Genomic DNA, 15,977 nt, shown 5'->3' with positions numbered 1-15,977 from the left:
CCAGGGTTCCATGAGGGCCAGCCACAGTGGCAGGTGCCTATTAAATATCTACTTGTGGGGCTTCTCTGGTGGCGCAGTGGTTGAGAATCTGCCTGCCAATGCAGGGGACACGGGTTCGAGCCCTGGTCTGGGAAGATCCCACATGCCGCGGAGCAACTAGGCCCGTGAGCCACAACTACTGAGCCTGCACGTCTGGAGCCTGTGCTCCGCAACAAGAGAGGCCGCGAGAGTAAGAGGCCCGCGCACCGTGATGAAGAGTGGCCCCTGCTTGCCCGCAACTAGAGAAAGCCCTTGCACAGAAACAAAGACCCAACACAGCCAAAAATAAATAAATAAATAATAAAATTTAAAAAAAATCTATTTGTGACCTGTTTGCTGATGTCCCATTAGCCAAATCAAGTCACTTTCGCTTAGCCTCAATGTGGGAGAGGACTACACAGGTACAGGACACCAGGAAGTCACTTCTTTGGGGGTCATTAATGTAACACTTGACCACAGTTTCTCTGGTTGTCTCTCTTTTTTTAAAAATTTTTAAATTATTTTTTTTTGGCCATGCCACACACCTCGCGAGAACTTAGTTCCCTGACCAGGGATTGAACCCGGGCCCACGGCAGTGAAAGTGTGGAGTCCTAACCACTGGACCAGCAGCCAAGTCCCTCTCTGGCTGTCTCTTGATCTTGGGATCTCTTTGTGTGCCTTCTCACTTCTTTCCCTGTGTTCTCCAGTTTAATATCTACGTGAGGGGACTTCCCTGGTGGCACAGTGGTTAGGAATCTGCCTGCCAATGCAGGGGACACAGGTTCGATCCCTGGTCCAGGAAGATCCCACATGCCACAGAACTACTAAGCCCGTGTGCCACAAGTACTGAGCCTGCGCTCTAGAGCCCGCGAGCCACAACTACTGAGCCCGTGTGCCACAACTACGGAAGCCTGCGCGCCTAGAGCCCGTGCTCTGAAACAAGAGAAGCCACCGCAATGAGAAGCTCGCGCACCGCAATGAAGAGTAGCCCCCGCTCACCACAACTAGAGAAAGCCCGCACGCAGAAACGAAGACCCAACACAGCCACAAAGACCCAACACAGCCAAAAATAAATAAATTAAATTAATTAATTTTAAAAAAAAGATTACTTCAGTGTTAGTGTTGCTTAATAAATAGCTAAACAGATATTTTTTCCTCCTGAATGGGAAGGATACTTTCCCTTGCTCCATATGCCAAGGCTGGCTTTGCAGAATGGGTCCATTTCCTCCTGCTGGACAGTCCTTGTCTGTCCCCATTTCCGTGCGGGGACATGGACAGCCAGGCTGGGTTGGGTTCTCAGTGGCTCCGCCAAAGCTGGAGACAGAGCAGTACATGTTCCCACGGTCACCTCTTTATCCAAAGCGTGGAAAACTGACTTCATAACTGGCACAGGCTGTGTTTGGGTCAGGAACCCAATATTAACTACAAAGACTGACCTCAACCCAGTGAACTTGAAAAGAAACTAGATAACACTGTTGGGAAATTGTTCCCTCCTGTGAACTGGCATTTGAAATACGTACTAATATTATGCACATTTTTTTAAATGCCACTGAACGAAGTGTAATGGAAAATAATACACTGGCCTTGGGAAGTCAAGGGACTTGGGCTGACTTGAACATATCAATAAGGCAATCCAATTTCAACTAGTTTTCTCTCACGTCACACACTTGGTAGGTTCCTGGTTCTCTCTAGGCTCCCAGCATAGGAAGAAATGATGGTAGCAGACTTACTCAATTGTATATAATGTGTTCAGTGTGAATCTAGAGGAATCTAAATGCAGAAGGAGGGGCCCCTGAGTCTGCCTATGCAGTCAGAGAAAGCTGGTTACTCAGACTGGACACGATTGAGAGACAGATGAAGGCGGCCCTCAATGCATCCATCCTACAGTGGGAGGATGAAATATCGTCACAAGTGCTGACAAAATCGGCCAGCTTCCCATATTTGAGACTGTTTATGATTCTAGGTCACAATGAAATTGAAACCATGAGACACTAAGTGGGGTTTAGCATCCCCACTCTATTCCCTGGTAATTTCTATGTTGCATTTTACTCACTCTGTTATTCCTGGTCCTGATGTCTAAAGATGGAGCTCATGGAATTAACTAGTTCAGCAACTCAGGTAGACAGCAAAGCGGTCCTTGACCTGTAGCCCTTCTGCCAGCACAACTAGGTGACTCCCGGGTGTGAAGAGGCAGGGTTGATGTCCTAAATCCTTGAGTTGTTTCACATAGAAAATGAGTCATAGTGATATCTAATCACTAATTAATTATACCTTATCTGGGACACCACTGATCACATTGCTCCCTAATCTACCTATCTACAACCATTTGTGTCTCTTTTCTATCCCTCTGTTGGTCAATTAATTATCAAGCTTGCATGCAAAATTCTGGAAGAAATTCCAGAAGGACTTTAGATACAATGTAACGTTTCTTGCTCACTGCTGAAAGGCCAGCAATTTTTCAGAAGGGTCTCATAGCCCTTTGCATACCTTGCTCAGAAATTATAGTCACAGCCCACATAATCAGAAGATCTCTAGCCCCATTCAGGGGATTCTCCAAGAGCCTTCCAAAGGGACATGCACGTGTATAACTAAATGCAAGTCAAAATGAGATGACTCCTGGGGTACAGGAGGTAGAGAGCTCATAACCAGTTGGGATAATCCAGGAAGAGGTAGCTGGTAAGAAGGATCTTAAAAGATGGATAGGATTTCTTTTTTTTTTTAATTTATTTTTTTATACAGCAGGTTCTTATTAGTTATCCATTTTATACATATTAGTGTATATATGTCAATCCCCATCTCCCAATTCATCACACACACACCCCCGCCACTTTCCCCTCTTGGTGTCCATACGTTTGTTCTCTACATCTGTGTCTCTATTTCTGCCCTGCAAACCGGTTAAGGGTGGACAGGATTTCTCAACAGGCAGAGATGAGAGAATGAGTCATTTCAGGAGGTTGATATGGGTGGCCTTCATTCTTCAAGGGGAAACGAGAACAAGGTTTGTGCTTGGGCTTGGACCGGGATGACCAAGGCTGGACAAGGTGGTGGCAACAAAGACCAAACTGAGAGAAGCTCACAGAGGTGAGAAAAATGGAGACAGAGTAATGTCTTCTCAGACAGAAGCTGGAGAACTTCACCTTGGAAGGGGAGTTTTAGGATGAAGAAGAGCGGCGTCTGTGTTGGCTGTGGTGGCTGCCACACGAAGTCAATCCCCAAGCACCATTCGGGCATCTTGGCAGGAAATCAGACGACTCTCATCAACCCATACCTTGTAGGCAAAGCTGATACGCCTTAGGAGCTCTGCTGTCTCTAACCAAACACAGATTTCTTTAACTTCACATGTGACTCATGTTTACAGAGGCATCGCTGGATAGTCTGTTTGGACTGTGATGCAGTGACTATGTGTACCATGGAAAAAATGAGAAAGACATCCTAGCAGGACGCCAGAGCGCAGTTGAGGAAATCCTGTGATGTGTCATCCATGCAACGCTAGAAGGTCACCAGAGCACGGGGCAGGCTGAACAGCGTCCCCCGTTCTTGAAATGTCACCAGGGGGTGGGAGCACAGTTTTCTGCCCGGCCCAGGTCAGGTTTCCAGCGTCTCAGGGATGAAATGGTCAGCCAAGCTAGGAGAGGTTTCAGATGACCGCCTTTTCCTGAATGCAACTCAGTCGAGGCCTGGGTTGTTGCAGTTCCCCATCTTCTTTCTCTGGCCGTTTTGTGACCAGCTGTGTCAGGAAAGCATGACTCTTGATCTGAAGGTCACTGAAAGGACTTTCACTTCTCGTTCATCCTCACCCAAAGCTCTTCTTTTCTCTTCCATTCCTCAGCCACATGCATTTCCAAAACAGGAGTAAGAGTTCTTGACTTACAGCTGTTTCTTTGGAGCAAGCTATACATTGTCAGGCCCTGGTCATACTTACAGCCGTGACTTGTCAAGTAACCTATGCTCTGTGCTTCGTTAGCAAAATTGAGAGGGAATCAAAAATGTAAAACAATTTTTAAAATATATTGTACACACATCATTATTTTTTTTCCAGAGAGAACTGGTTTACTTTGAAATAAGTTATATGTCCCACAGTAGATAATTCAGAAGGTACACAAATGTTTCTAGCAAAAAGTAAACACCCGTCCCTCTCTTGCCCCACTTGTCCAATTCCTCTTCGGGAGGTAACGACCTTCCTTGTTTCAGTTTTGTGTGTACTCTACATACTTCAATGTGTTTGTTTTAAGGTCCACTCCTCTAAGCAAACATGACCACCACTATGACTGCCACCGTTACTGCCTCCTTCCAGTCCCATGGTTAGCTTGTTCTTAGCCCCAGGAGAGCATGGTTAGATGCATGCAGTCAGAGATCCAAGGTCAAGAGCAGAGAGCCTAAGAGCTCTCTATTAGGGGGTCCATATTTGCCTGAAGGGAATGCTCTCTCTCCACATCTCTTTCCCTCCCCTCTGCTCCTCTAGATACGCACCTCCTTTAAGAAGCTGCTCTTGTCCGTAGTCCCATTCATCAAAGCATCAGTGATACCTACAAGATCATGTCTTAGTAAAATTTCCCATCCTTTTCGTTTATTGCTCAGACTATGTTCTTGGTGTGCACACATGGGAGGCTGTAGGACAGAAGCTATAAAACTTCAGTGTACATAAGATTCTTATAGTTAATTATAAAATGCAGGTCCCTGGATTCCACAATCAGAGATTCAGGTCTGGCCTGAAGCCAGGAGTCTGCTTTTTCACAAGGACCCCTTCTCCCAAGATGAACTTGATATATGGTTCCTGGATCAAACTTTTAAAATGCTGCCTTCATTATTGTTCCTGACTCCTTTCCCTTGAATCATCTGTGAAGGAAACCCTGAGTGTTTCCTTTATCATTGCCGATTTTTTTTAAAGCCATGACCTGTGTGTGGCCTCTTCTACATTGCCTGGGTGTTTTTCTCTTTCTCCTTTTGTTCTCGGGCACTTGAACCTTCAAGGTGTGGTTGGGAGACTTGACAAACCCATTCTCCCTGGGTTTTGTAAGATGACACCACTCCTTTCAAGGAAGGCCACTGCTTAAATACTATCAGCCACAGCTCAGGATGCCAACTTTCACTCTCTGCATTTCTCTTCAGTTCAGAGTCAGATCTCAAAAGTCCCTAGACTAACATTTCCATTTTACATGCGGCAGCAAATCTATGTGGTGGTCCATGGGCTATTATGGTCCTTTTGGTCTTCTGGCATATCTATAGCACGTGCACAAGAAGAGTGTTTTTAAAACTCAGGTCTGGGTATCCCTGAGGGTTCGCTCATGTATTCTTGAAGGTCTGAAAACCCTCTGAGATAATTGTTGAATGTTACCTTTCCATTTTGATGATACTATTAAAAATATATGCATAATCTGGATTCTGTGGCTGACCCCCTTACAATGGGGGGCTGCTGCATGAATTCAGTTCCCATATTCAAAGGGACAGTTTAAAGGGACAGCATTTAACTTTTGGTGTGTGGACAAGCACATTTGGCTTCCGTCTGGCTCAGACTGAAAGACTGAGTCCTTCCTGGGGGTGACAAGGGGAGGGCCCTCAGGTCCTGGCCCCTGGTGCCTCTTTGGCTTCATCTCTTGCAGCCTGCCCCTTGCCCCACCAGCCTCCTTACTACAGACGTGCTCCCTTAAGGGCATTTCTACTGTTATTCTCTCTGCCCAGAAGGTTCTTCCCCCAGATATCTGCATGAATAATTCCCTCATCTCCTTCAGGTCCTTGCTTGAGTGATTCACTTGCTCAGTCCTATTTCAAATTGCAACTCCCCACTCACCCCACCTCCATCCCTGTGCCTATCACCTTTGCCCCTGGTCTCTTCACATACAACAACATTCACTTATTCATAATGTGTGTTGTTCATTGTCTGGCTTGCCCTGTTAGCATGCATGCCCACAAGAGCAGAAATGGTTGTTTTGTTCACTGATGTCTCCCAGGCACCTAGAGCAGTGCCTGACACACAGTAGGTGTTTAATAAATATTTGATGAAGGAATGAATGAATTAACAACCGTCACCTCATCTCTGTTCTTGTATTTATGCTCAATTTGTTCATCGGTTTTCCAGACAAAACTCCTCTTTTGGCAGTGATGATTTGCAATGGAAAGACATTTTTTAATGGCTAAAACTTTACACTTAAAAATTCGTGTTTCTCAAAGTGAGATCTATGTGGTCCAAGAATTCCAAGAATGCAAGCTGAGGGGATGAGGGGTCCCAAGTCAGACTAACACGTCTCTACAGGCTCCTGACTTGACCACTTCCTCTCCCTCCCTCCTGGGCCAGGGACAGACAGCCTGTCGTGATCTGCCACCTCCGGACAAGCACAGACAGGTCTCTGTGAAAGGAACCTCTCACGTTTTCGCCCAGTTTGAGTGTCATTTTCCCTCTCTCTGCCTCGCTTTCTTTGGCTTGCCAACTTTCAAGTTTGTTTCATTTTTCCTGATAATAAAAGAAACACACTTACCGTAAAACAAGAGTTAGGGACCTCTAAAAACGTACAGAGAAATAGATGCCCAAAGACTTGAAACTCCCCTGATTTGTAAAAGATACCTTCTGTACTTTGTTTCTCTGCTTATAAGCGCAATACTCAGACACAGCCGCCCCCATTAATATTTTGGTGCATTTCTTCCTAGCCCTTTTTCTATGTGTATGTATTAAGAGGAAATATCAGAAGTTGCCAATATTCAACCATTGTTGACCTAGGAAATGGTGATTTTATATGGTATATCCTAGTCATTCACACGGTTGAAGCCATACTATGCGTATAATTTTACATCCTATTCTTTTCACTTGTCATTATAACAGCACCACTTGCCCATGTATCCGTGAGCTTGCGTTAACAGCACAAATAATTGATGAGCATTAGCATCTCAGCTGGGAGCCCAGCCTCATAAATCATTGAAAACAGTCCACGTGGTGCCCAGGCTTCCTGAGTCTTGATATGAATGACAATCGCAGTGATTCTTCCAGGAAACTCGTCCTAGAAATGCCCTCAGCCAATTGCCTGGGTGCAGTACCTGGCACCAGATTTTCTGCCCAAATGGCAGCTTCTGGGAATGCTGCTAGTAACTGTGTCCGGTCGTTAATCTTGTCCCTCTTAAATGAATTTGTGCCTTACCAGTGATGCATATTGGGTTTGTGGTATGTCTTCCTCTCCAATGAAATGACTCTCTTTGGCTTTTTGTGTTTACTGTGGTTTGTTTAGTGGTTTCTGGGCCAGGTACAGTCTACCAGCATGATTGAAAGAGAGACCTGACTTTTTTTAGCTTACCAGCAGTAGGAGGGCTACTTTTAGGGCCCTGGCTTTCTCTCTGCAAACATCATCACACTATCAAGTCTGTACTTTTTCATCACAGCAGAGTCCTGAGGAGTCAGTCCATGGACCATGTGGTGCCTTTATGTTGTGATTCTGCCTCCAAAATGATTGCCCAGGGACAGTAATCTAGGTGGGTCCTCGTTATCTGAGACTTGGGACAGCCCTGTTCCTCATTGGGTCTCTATTTGCTCTAGATCTGGCTGGCTTCAACCACATAGACTAAGAAGATTATATGTCCATCCAAAAGTCTCATTTGCATAAGGTTTGGGAGCTTATAAGATCAACTGACATTGCTGATAATAACATCGTGTCACTCCAGGTGCAACAGTTTAAAAGGATGAACTTTAACATTTTGACCCCAAGAATAAAACAGTAGCAGGAGACCAGAACATTTAAAGGTAATCTACAGCGTATAAACATATCAAAAGGGTAGAGAAAATAAGGCAAAAAGACACAAAAAATGAAATATGCGGTCTCTCTTATGATCGATACATGGCAAGCAGAGAGGCAATATTATAAATATTGACCCTGGCTTTGAGGTCAGTCCAACTTGCATTCAAATCCTGACCCTGTCCCTTACTAGTTGTGAAAGGCTCCTAGACCGCTTCCTTTTCTGTAAAACTGACCTAAAAACACCCACTCTGCAGAATGACTGTGTGCAGTAAAGACAGAATATGTGTAAAATACTGATCACACGTGAGCTTGATAATAGTTATTACTGTTATTATTAGACACACAAAACTTGAAGAATTTTTGATTTGATCTTTTAAATGTTTATCATTGCAAACACAACACTGGGACAGTAACAAATAAACTTAAAAAGAAAAACCAACCTCACTACCCACCAAAATCAGACTATTTACATTTTCCCATATTTCCATTACACAGGGTATTTGTATTTTCAGCCTTTTTTCACCTAACATTGTGCTGTAAGTTTCCTCCTGTTGCAACACGGTTTAGTTTAGTGTAAAATAGTTATTATTTCAACAAATATAGCATAATCGATTTAATCATTCCTCTGTTTGTGAACATTTATTTGCTTGGGGAATATTCTTTCCTTTTGTTCCTGTTTCTGCTATGGTGAGTTGAAATGCACGGTTTAAAAAATATTTAGGGCTTTTTCCGTAGGTGTATAGATATTTTTTAGCTCGAATTTGAGCACTGTATAAGCTACTGACTGTTTACTGTGGATAAAGAAGAGGTAGCTTCAGCCTAGTTTCTAGCGTAAGGCAAATTGGGACAACGCCAAGAATCCTCATGCTTATTAACCTCAGTTTCCTCATCTCAGCACTTGACAAACTGGTATGAGGATGACCGATAATTGAGGTAGGCACCCAAAAAATGGACCTTTAAAGTGGACTAAACCTGCTCACGTTCTTGATTTCATTCATTCCCCACACAGGGCCCAGACCGAAACGGTAGGTATTCATATTATTTGAAGCACAGGGGTAGGTATTCATATCATTTGGGGTAAGGTTCTTACCCCAGGTCACACAGCGGCTGGGAGAGGACGAAGAACGTCTTTCGCGGATTATGAATTCCCAGCTTTCCCACTGGGCTTTGAAAACAAAAAATGCCCCCAGACCCCACCCTAACTGAGGGCGGGAACTGAGGGGCTGAGGGGCCAGCTGAGCTCCGCGGGAGGTGTCGCGCGCCCCGCCAGGAGGCTCCGCCTCCCAGGCTCTCGGGCCCCGCCCGGCTCCGAGCATGCCCAGTGCACTCCCCGCCGTCCCAACGGTGCCGGGAGAGCGCTGCAACTCCAGGTTTTGCTGGCGACCGGAGGTCCGGGGGCGGGGGGCGGGTCCGGGCGGGTCCTGTTCCGGGGACTCCTTGGCTCGGTTGAAATTCCACGGACAAGACGCTCGGGCGGCGCCCTGTGCAGGGGCGCAACTCGGGGGCAGGGACCGAACTGAAGCACCAGGTGCTGCCAGCTGCCGCCGAATGGTCCTAGGCCCACAGGGCCCTTGGACCCTCAGGCATCTGGTCCGGACAGGATGATTACAGCCGTCACTCCATCCTTTCATTCACATATTCATTCAACAAACTGTTTTTGAGCACCTACTGTGCCAGGTGCTGTCGTAGGGGCTGGGACAATGTCGTGAAGACGGGCAGGGCTACAGCCCCAGAGCTAAAATTCCAGAGGTGAATACACAATAAGTAAGCAAATCAGGGGAAAAGCAGTTACCGACTTCATCTCCTGCTACTTTGCCCTGCTTGCTATTTCCTAAGCAGTCCTGCGCCTTAGTGTCTGCACTGGCTGATCCCTCTGCCAGAAATGCTCTCCCCAATTTATCTGCGTGGCTGAAATGTCTGACCACGTCATTGAAAACTGCACTCCCTCCACCCCAAGTTTCTCTTCCCCTCGTAAAGCGTATCACCTTCTACTACGCAGTTTGCTTTTTTGCATGTTTATTGTGTATCGCCTGCCTCTCTTCCGCCAAACTCCGGCAAGGGACAAGATTTCTGTCTATTCACCACACGTGAAGAATCAGAGTAAGTGATCAATAATTATTTGTTGAATGAATTAATAGATAGTGATAAATGTGAAGAAAATAAAGTGAGGACATGGAACAGAGGGCTAACTTAGTAAGGTGGTCAGGGAAGGCCTCGGAGAAGGAGGACCTACGTACAATGAGAAGGTTCCAGCCACGGCAATAGCTGGGCAAAGACGTCCCACACAGAGGAGGAAAGGCATGTGTAAATGTCCTGAGGCTAGACAAGTTCTGAGTGTTTGATGGACAGAAAGGTGCTCACGGGGCTGCAGGAATGCAGGAGCCAGATCAGGTAAAGGGCCCATAAGTCTTGGGAAGAAAGTTCAAGCCAGGAAGTTTCTAGTGGAACGGGATGGGCACTGCACTGGGAGTCAGCAGGACCCCAGCTGGGCAAGACTTCTCCTTAAGTCAAAAATTTGTTTATCGCCGGCTGCTCGACATTCCTAGTAAAATCACTTAGGGCTGGGCACACAGTAGGTGCCCAATAAATGGTAATGGAACGAATGCCTGCGTGCATGCGCGAGGGGACACCGGGCTGCACGGAACTCGGCAAGAGAGCCCTGGTGGCCCTGGGAGACGCGTCCGAGCACACCGGCCTCGGGTGGGGGCGGGGGCGTCCCGCAGGGCGTTCCGGGAGCCCGCCCCCCGCCCGGCGCGCGGGCCCGTCGCGGCCAGCCGGGCCGGCGGGAGCCGCCCGCGGGCGGCACTGGGCATGCTCAGACGGCGGCCAGGTCGCGCCGCGAGCGAGCTTCTGCGCCGCCCGCACGCGCGACCTACCTGGGCGCCCCGCGCCCCCAGATGCTGCAGGTACGGGCCGACGCGACCCCAGCGGGCTGGGGGCAGGGCACGGGGCCACCGGGGGCCGGGGTCGCGCTGGGCGCTGCCCCGCCCCCACCCTTCCCCAGGCGCGCGGCGAACGCGCGGGCGGGCTGGCGGACGCGGCGGCCCCGGGTTCCCGGCGCCTCGTCGGGGCGGGGAGGGGCGCCCTGGCCGCGCTCACCTGGTGGGGCGCGGGTAGGAGGGAGCAGGCCGGGCCGGGTGGGGCTGGGTCCCGGCGATCCGCGAGGGCCCAGCGGCCGGCGATCCGGGAGGGCCCAGCGCCGCCGCGACCGCGGCCCCTGCCCCGGCCGCCGAGGGGTCGCACAGCCCGCGTGGAGCCAGCCAAGCGCGGCGGCCAAACCTTCTCGGCTCCCAGGGCGAATTCGCCTCTCGGCTTTCAAAGATGGCATTTCCTGGGCCTGGCACGAACTCCAGCGCCAATAAATCCTCCCCGTTCCACGGATGATATGGAATAATTTATCAGGTACCTGCGATGAGACAGCTGCAGTGGGGGAGTGTATGTGAAAGCGCCCAGTCCCCCGGAAATTCCCGTTTTCAGCAACCTGAACTTACTGAGAAGTTGAGGTTGCCTTAAAAATTCATGGGAAGTTGAGAAGACTTGACACCTGGGTTTTCCGAGGTGGTGGAAAGAGCTTGTGACTTGGAAACTGGAGACCTCCATTCAGGTTGGGCTCCCTCTTGGCCAGCTGGTGACCTTGGGGCGAGTTGTCTAACCTCTCTGATCTTCATTTTCCTCCCCTGCAAACAGCCGGTAATAATGCCCACCTCACTGGGTTGTTGGGTGGATTAAGTGGGATAAATTATGTGGAGGTGTTTGGCACCGTGCCTGGCCAAAGCAAACAAGCAGTTGGCATGATGGGAATTTAACTCGTTTAGAGACCCTCGTGGCTCCCATTTCACCAGGAAATTGGAATTACGAAAGCATCTTCAGGGCCTAGTGCCAGATTGACAGACCCTGTCTTTGTGCCCTGGAGAACCTCTACTGAAATCTTTGGAAAAACAATTTAGCTGAATTGTAATCGGAGAGCACCTTCTTTAAAAGCAGTTTTATACATTCAGAAACTCCAGAAGTTGGCAGTTCAGCTTGACTTACAAAAGAGCTGTTTTGCAAGATGATCCATCTTGCAAGTGTTTAAGCAGATGATGCTTTGAAAGTAAAGCCTAGTTAGGAAGATTTCTGTTCTAAAAAGCTCCCAAACCCAGCTTTCAGTGATTATTGAAATTAGGGTTTCTTTCACAATGTTAATATTTGGGGTTCAGTAATTCTTTGTTGTGGGGCCTTTTCTATGCGTTGTGGGATGTTTAGCGGCGTCTTTGGTCTCCACCCAGTAGATTCCGGTAGCAATCCCTTTCCCTCAGTTGTGCCAACCAAAAGTGCTTCCCGACGTCCCTCCCTGTGCGGGGGCAGGGTGCAAATTTTCCCTTTCTCCCCCCTTTAGAACCACCATGCTTTCTGTCATCAGCCTATCTGAGTTGTTTGAGAAGTTCATCTTATGTTTTTACTCTAATAACCAACCTTTGTATAGACTTGTAGAACTGCACAGAGTACATCCATGTGCATCAACTGATTTAACTTTTACAACTCCCCTGTGAGGCTGGTGTTATTCCCATTTTACAGGTGAGGAAACTGAGGCTTTGAGCAGTCAATTACACAGTACGTGGTGTAGCTGGGATATAACTCATGTCATCTGGTTCCGCGGACAGGTCTTTTCCTTCTGCATCAGGCTGCTCTTTATTGTATTGAGACTTTCAAATAGGTGGCGTTCCTGATGATTAAATCAAGATGTAAAGTAGATTGGAAGCTGGAAACCTTTCTGGCTAGTTGAAAATTAAAAACAGTAAGCTATTATCTGACAGAGAGTAGGTCATTCTAGTTAAATATTCTAGTTTATAGTAAGCTCCCATAAATCCTGCATACAGTTGATGGAATACCAATGTGCAGAGAATTAGAGTAGAATAAAACGTGCCTAATACTCTGTATTGATCCTGCCTTGTCCCTGGTGATTTGCTGTCTCCTAAAACCAACTCGTATATGCAAATTAGACATTAGCTGGAATGTAAAAGGTCAGGTTACTGAAGGCATCTCTGAGATGGAGTGGCTGAGGCATTCCGTTCAGCAAGTATTTATTGAGCTGCTTCTACATGGCAGATGCAGTGCTGGGTGGGGATGCAGAGTGGGCCAGTGGACTCCAGTGAACCCGGGGTGCCTGGAGAACTTCTCAAGGAGAGGGCAGGTCTTGGCCAGGCCAGACACACAGGAGGCCAAGGTCAGGGACAGCTTGGGGTGGGAGAAAGAACCTAAGTTAACACAGAGTCCAATTTAGGATCCCACACTGCTTCACCATCCTTTTTTGAGCCCTCCATTTCCACATTTTATCATAGAGAAGGTATTCTGGTGGCTTTTAACATTCCCATTCAAGTGTCAGGAACCTGGTCAGAGATGAATCTTATCTCTGAAAGAAGTTGGGCTTCCAAGCTGGTAATTGGTCTCAGGGGATTGAGACCAGCTCCTTGATTGTTGACTGTGATCTGGGAGGTTCTGCATGCATTGTTTAATTTCAATGTGCTCCCTCTCTCCTCTTACAGTTGAGGAAACTCAGCTAGCAAAGGTAGTGTGGGACCAGGAGCTAGAGGGACGAACTGGGACCTTCTGAACTTCGGGTCCAGGCACACGAGGAATTCCATTTTCTAGGATGGACATAATCTACCAGAGGACTTTGGGGACTGGAGGGAACAGGAAGACAAGGCACCCTACCCACCCCCCACCAACCTCGGGGTTTGTGGCATGTTGGGGGATGGGGGGAACCTGCGATTTGTGGTCCTTCCCTCTCTCCGTAGGTAAGTGCCTGTTGACCGTAATCCCAGGACTCACCTTCCTTCAGACAACGGTCCTGGGAAGCAGAGCCACCCTCTTCATCTCTTCGCAGGGGCTGGAATGCCGAGGGCAATCCCCTGGCGTTGACAGGCTGGGAGTGTGGGGCAGCCAGCTGGTGTAGCTTCCCAAGCCTGGGCTCTTCTGACCAACTCTGATAGAGACAAGATCGGACCAGGTCAGTGTCCACTCTGCCCAGGTCTGGGTCCTGGCAACTGCAGACTGTGATCTCACAGGCATCTCCTTTCATCCGCCTGAGGGGGAGCTAAAAGGGAGTGCTTGGTGGGTCCCTGGCTGAAATCTGATCTGGTCATGGGTTCCGAGACCCAGAGATCTTGCATCTCCATAGCTTCTGGTCATGCATGATGCACCTGTAATAGCCTTCCGCCTCCAGGGGAAGATCAGCTGTGAGCACGGATGTAACAGCAGATTCAGACCTTTACTGAGCCTATACTATGTGTCAGGCCCTAGGGTTACAGAGATGAAAGCTGAACCCGTCTTGGAAGGATTCATGGTGGAGTTGGGAAGACAGTGACATGGTGACATTTCTGTGTGAGTGTGTACACGCATGTGGGCATGCATGTGCTGTCTATCTGTGTGTCTGACAACTGCTTTAAAAGAGGATAAAGCTAGATGCAGGAGACCCCAATGGAGAGAGCCATTCATTCTGACGGGCATCAGGGTAGTTGGAGTAGTTGGCATTTGAATTCAGCCTTGAGGGCAGAAAAAGATGGTATTCAGGGGGCAGACAGAATGGCAGATGCAAAGACTCAGAGGCATGAAGAGACCTCGCGTATTTCGGGAATGGTGACTCTTCCCAGGCCCAGCCTCCTGATCTTGGCTAATGCAGGACCCACCTCTATAGTGAGGGTACCCCCCCATCTCTGTACAGGGGCCTGGCCTCACTCATCCCGGGGTATGTGTCCATTCCCCTTGTTTGTCCTGCATAGGAGTGATGCCTCTGTGCTGTCTCCGAGGCATGAGCACCTTCTGCCAGGGATGCCTCTGGTTTTAGTTATTACACACTGATATGACACTTACTAGCTTCCAGGCAATGTTCTGAGTGCTTTCCAAATATTAATCTTTTCATCTTTGTAGCAACCCTCTGGCCGTGCTGCTTCCCTGAGTACTGGCCACTGGGTAGGTAGGTGGGGGCAGAGCTCACGTCCCCGGTCTGTGTCCCTCTGTGGACGATGCTCTCATCATGATACAGCTTCTCCTGGCTGCGGTTTACATCGATGTGCCAGGAAGCAGCCAAGTCTGAGAGTCCTGATGGAGTGCTGACTGCCCCGGATTTTTCTCCCTGACCCCGTTTCCTTCAGGGGGCCAGCAGGGCTCCACTGGCTACATTTTCTGAACCAAAGACTGGGCTCTGTAGTCTGAGAAAGAATGTTTGTGCTGCGTCTTTGTGCAAGAGGAGGCCTGGGAGGTGTTGTTTGGATACTGAGAGTGGAATTTTTGAGACATTTCGATGGTTTATGTGGAAAGTTAGAACAGAACATTTGAAATTGGGATAGTCCTGGAAAATTCAGGTCCCGTGATTTACTGTCAGGATACACAAGCTTTTAGTAAATAGTTAAGCGATGTGTAGTTTGAATTTTCTGTACTGAGCCTCTTGGAGCCTCAAAATGGAATAAATAGTACCTTCTAGCCCCAGAATCTTGCTAATACTTACCAGCCCCAGTTTACAGATGGGATGAGAAAACTGAGGCTCAGAGAGATGAAATGACTCCTGGAAGGGCACACTGCTCTACGAGGACAGCCAAGGTTTGAACTCAAGTCTGTCCCCAGGCGAATACTTGACTGTAAAATGAGGATAATAATAGAACCTGTTTCCGTTAAAGGAGCTAATGACCGAAAACCCACTCAGGTAGAACTTGGCACAGAAAAGGGTCCCCTCCCTTTGTGTTTGCGCCGCTGACCCGCAGACAAGCGCCTTGTTTAGCCTTCGATGCTGAGAGTGGCTGTCGCGAGTGATGGCCTGCTCCCAGGGCAGGGCTGAGGGCCCGGCTCACAGGGCTAGAGGGACGTTCCAAGGGGCAGGGTCCAGGACCAGAAAGGGGCTGTGGCCAGCTGGGTGCTGTGTTGACGAAAGGCACTGGTCTGACTTAGAGAGAGGAGTGTGAAGACCTGGTCCCTGCACGCTACTTCCCTCAGGTGAGTCAGCCTCGATCTAGACATGAGGGTCTTGGTGGGAGAGGCAGCAACCAGCTCTGTCAACCATCCATTGACCCAAACCACTGGTGGGCCTAGAGTGGAGATAATGACAGCGTGAGCTCAGGTCTTGCTCGCTTTGCTCCCCCCACCATTCCCTCCCCAGGTCTGGTTATCAAATTCATACATGGTTGCTGTAGAAAATTAAGGTGTCAAGGAGCAATGGAAAAATCCTGCATGGTGTTCTTCCTGGAAGCAGCTCTCCCCACCGCCATC

General features: G+C 48.4%; 1 protein-coding gene across 16 annotated transcripts in view; it reads left to right on the top strand.

Moving 5' to 3' along the window:
- Positions 1–15,977, top strand: part of PTPN3 (protein tyrosine phosphatase non-receptor type 3) — a 142,395-nt gene that overhangs the window by 24,649 nt on the left and 101,769 nt on the right. For 3 of the 16 annotated variants that reach the window (XM_033858382.2, XM_019946382.3, XM_019946381.3), the window contains exon 1: positions 10,490–10,642. The exons of 1 other annotated variant lie outside the window; for it this stretch is intronic. Coding sequence is in view for 1 of the 15 variants with exons in the window: in XM_019946388.3 (XP_019801947.1) it covers positions 11,117–11,138 (22 nt within the window). In the remaining 14 variants the exon portion in view is untranslated. Of the gene's footprint in view, positions 1–9,814; positions 9,837–10,488; positions 10,643–10,668; positions 11,139–13,261; positions 13,726–15,977 lie in introns of those variants that run through there. 12 more of the 16 variants (XM_073806385.1, XM_073806384.1, XM_019946394.3 and 9 more) reach the window with 8 other exon arrangements.

The sequence above is a fragment of the Tursiops truncatus genome, chromosome 6 (assembly GCF_011762595.2).
Source record: "Tursiops truncatus isolate mTurTru1 chromosome 6, mTurTru1.mat.Y, whole genome shotgun sequence".
In the NCBI taxonomy this organism is placed as follows: Eukaryota; Metazoa; Chordata; class Mammalia; order Artiodactyla; family Delphinidae; genus Tursiops; species Tursiops truncatus.
Note: the sequence above shows the minus strand (reverse complement) of the source record. Positions and strands in the feature narration are given on the sequence as shown.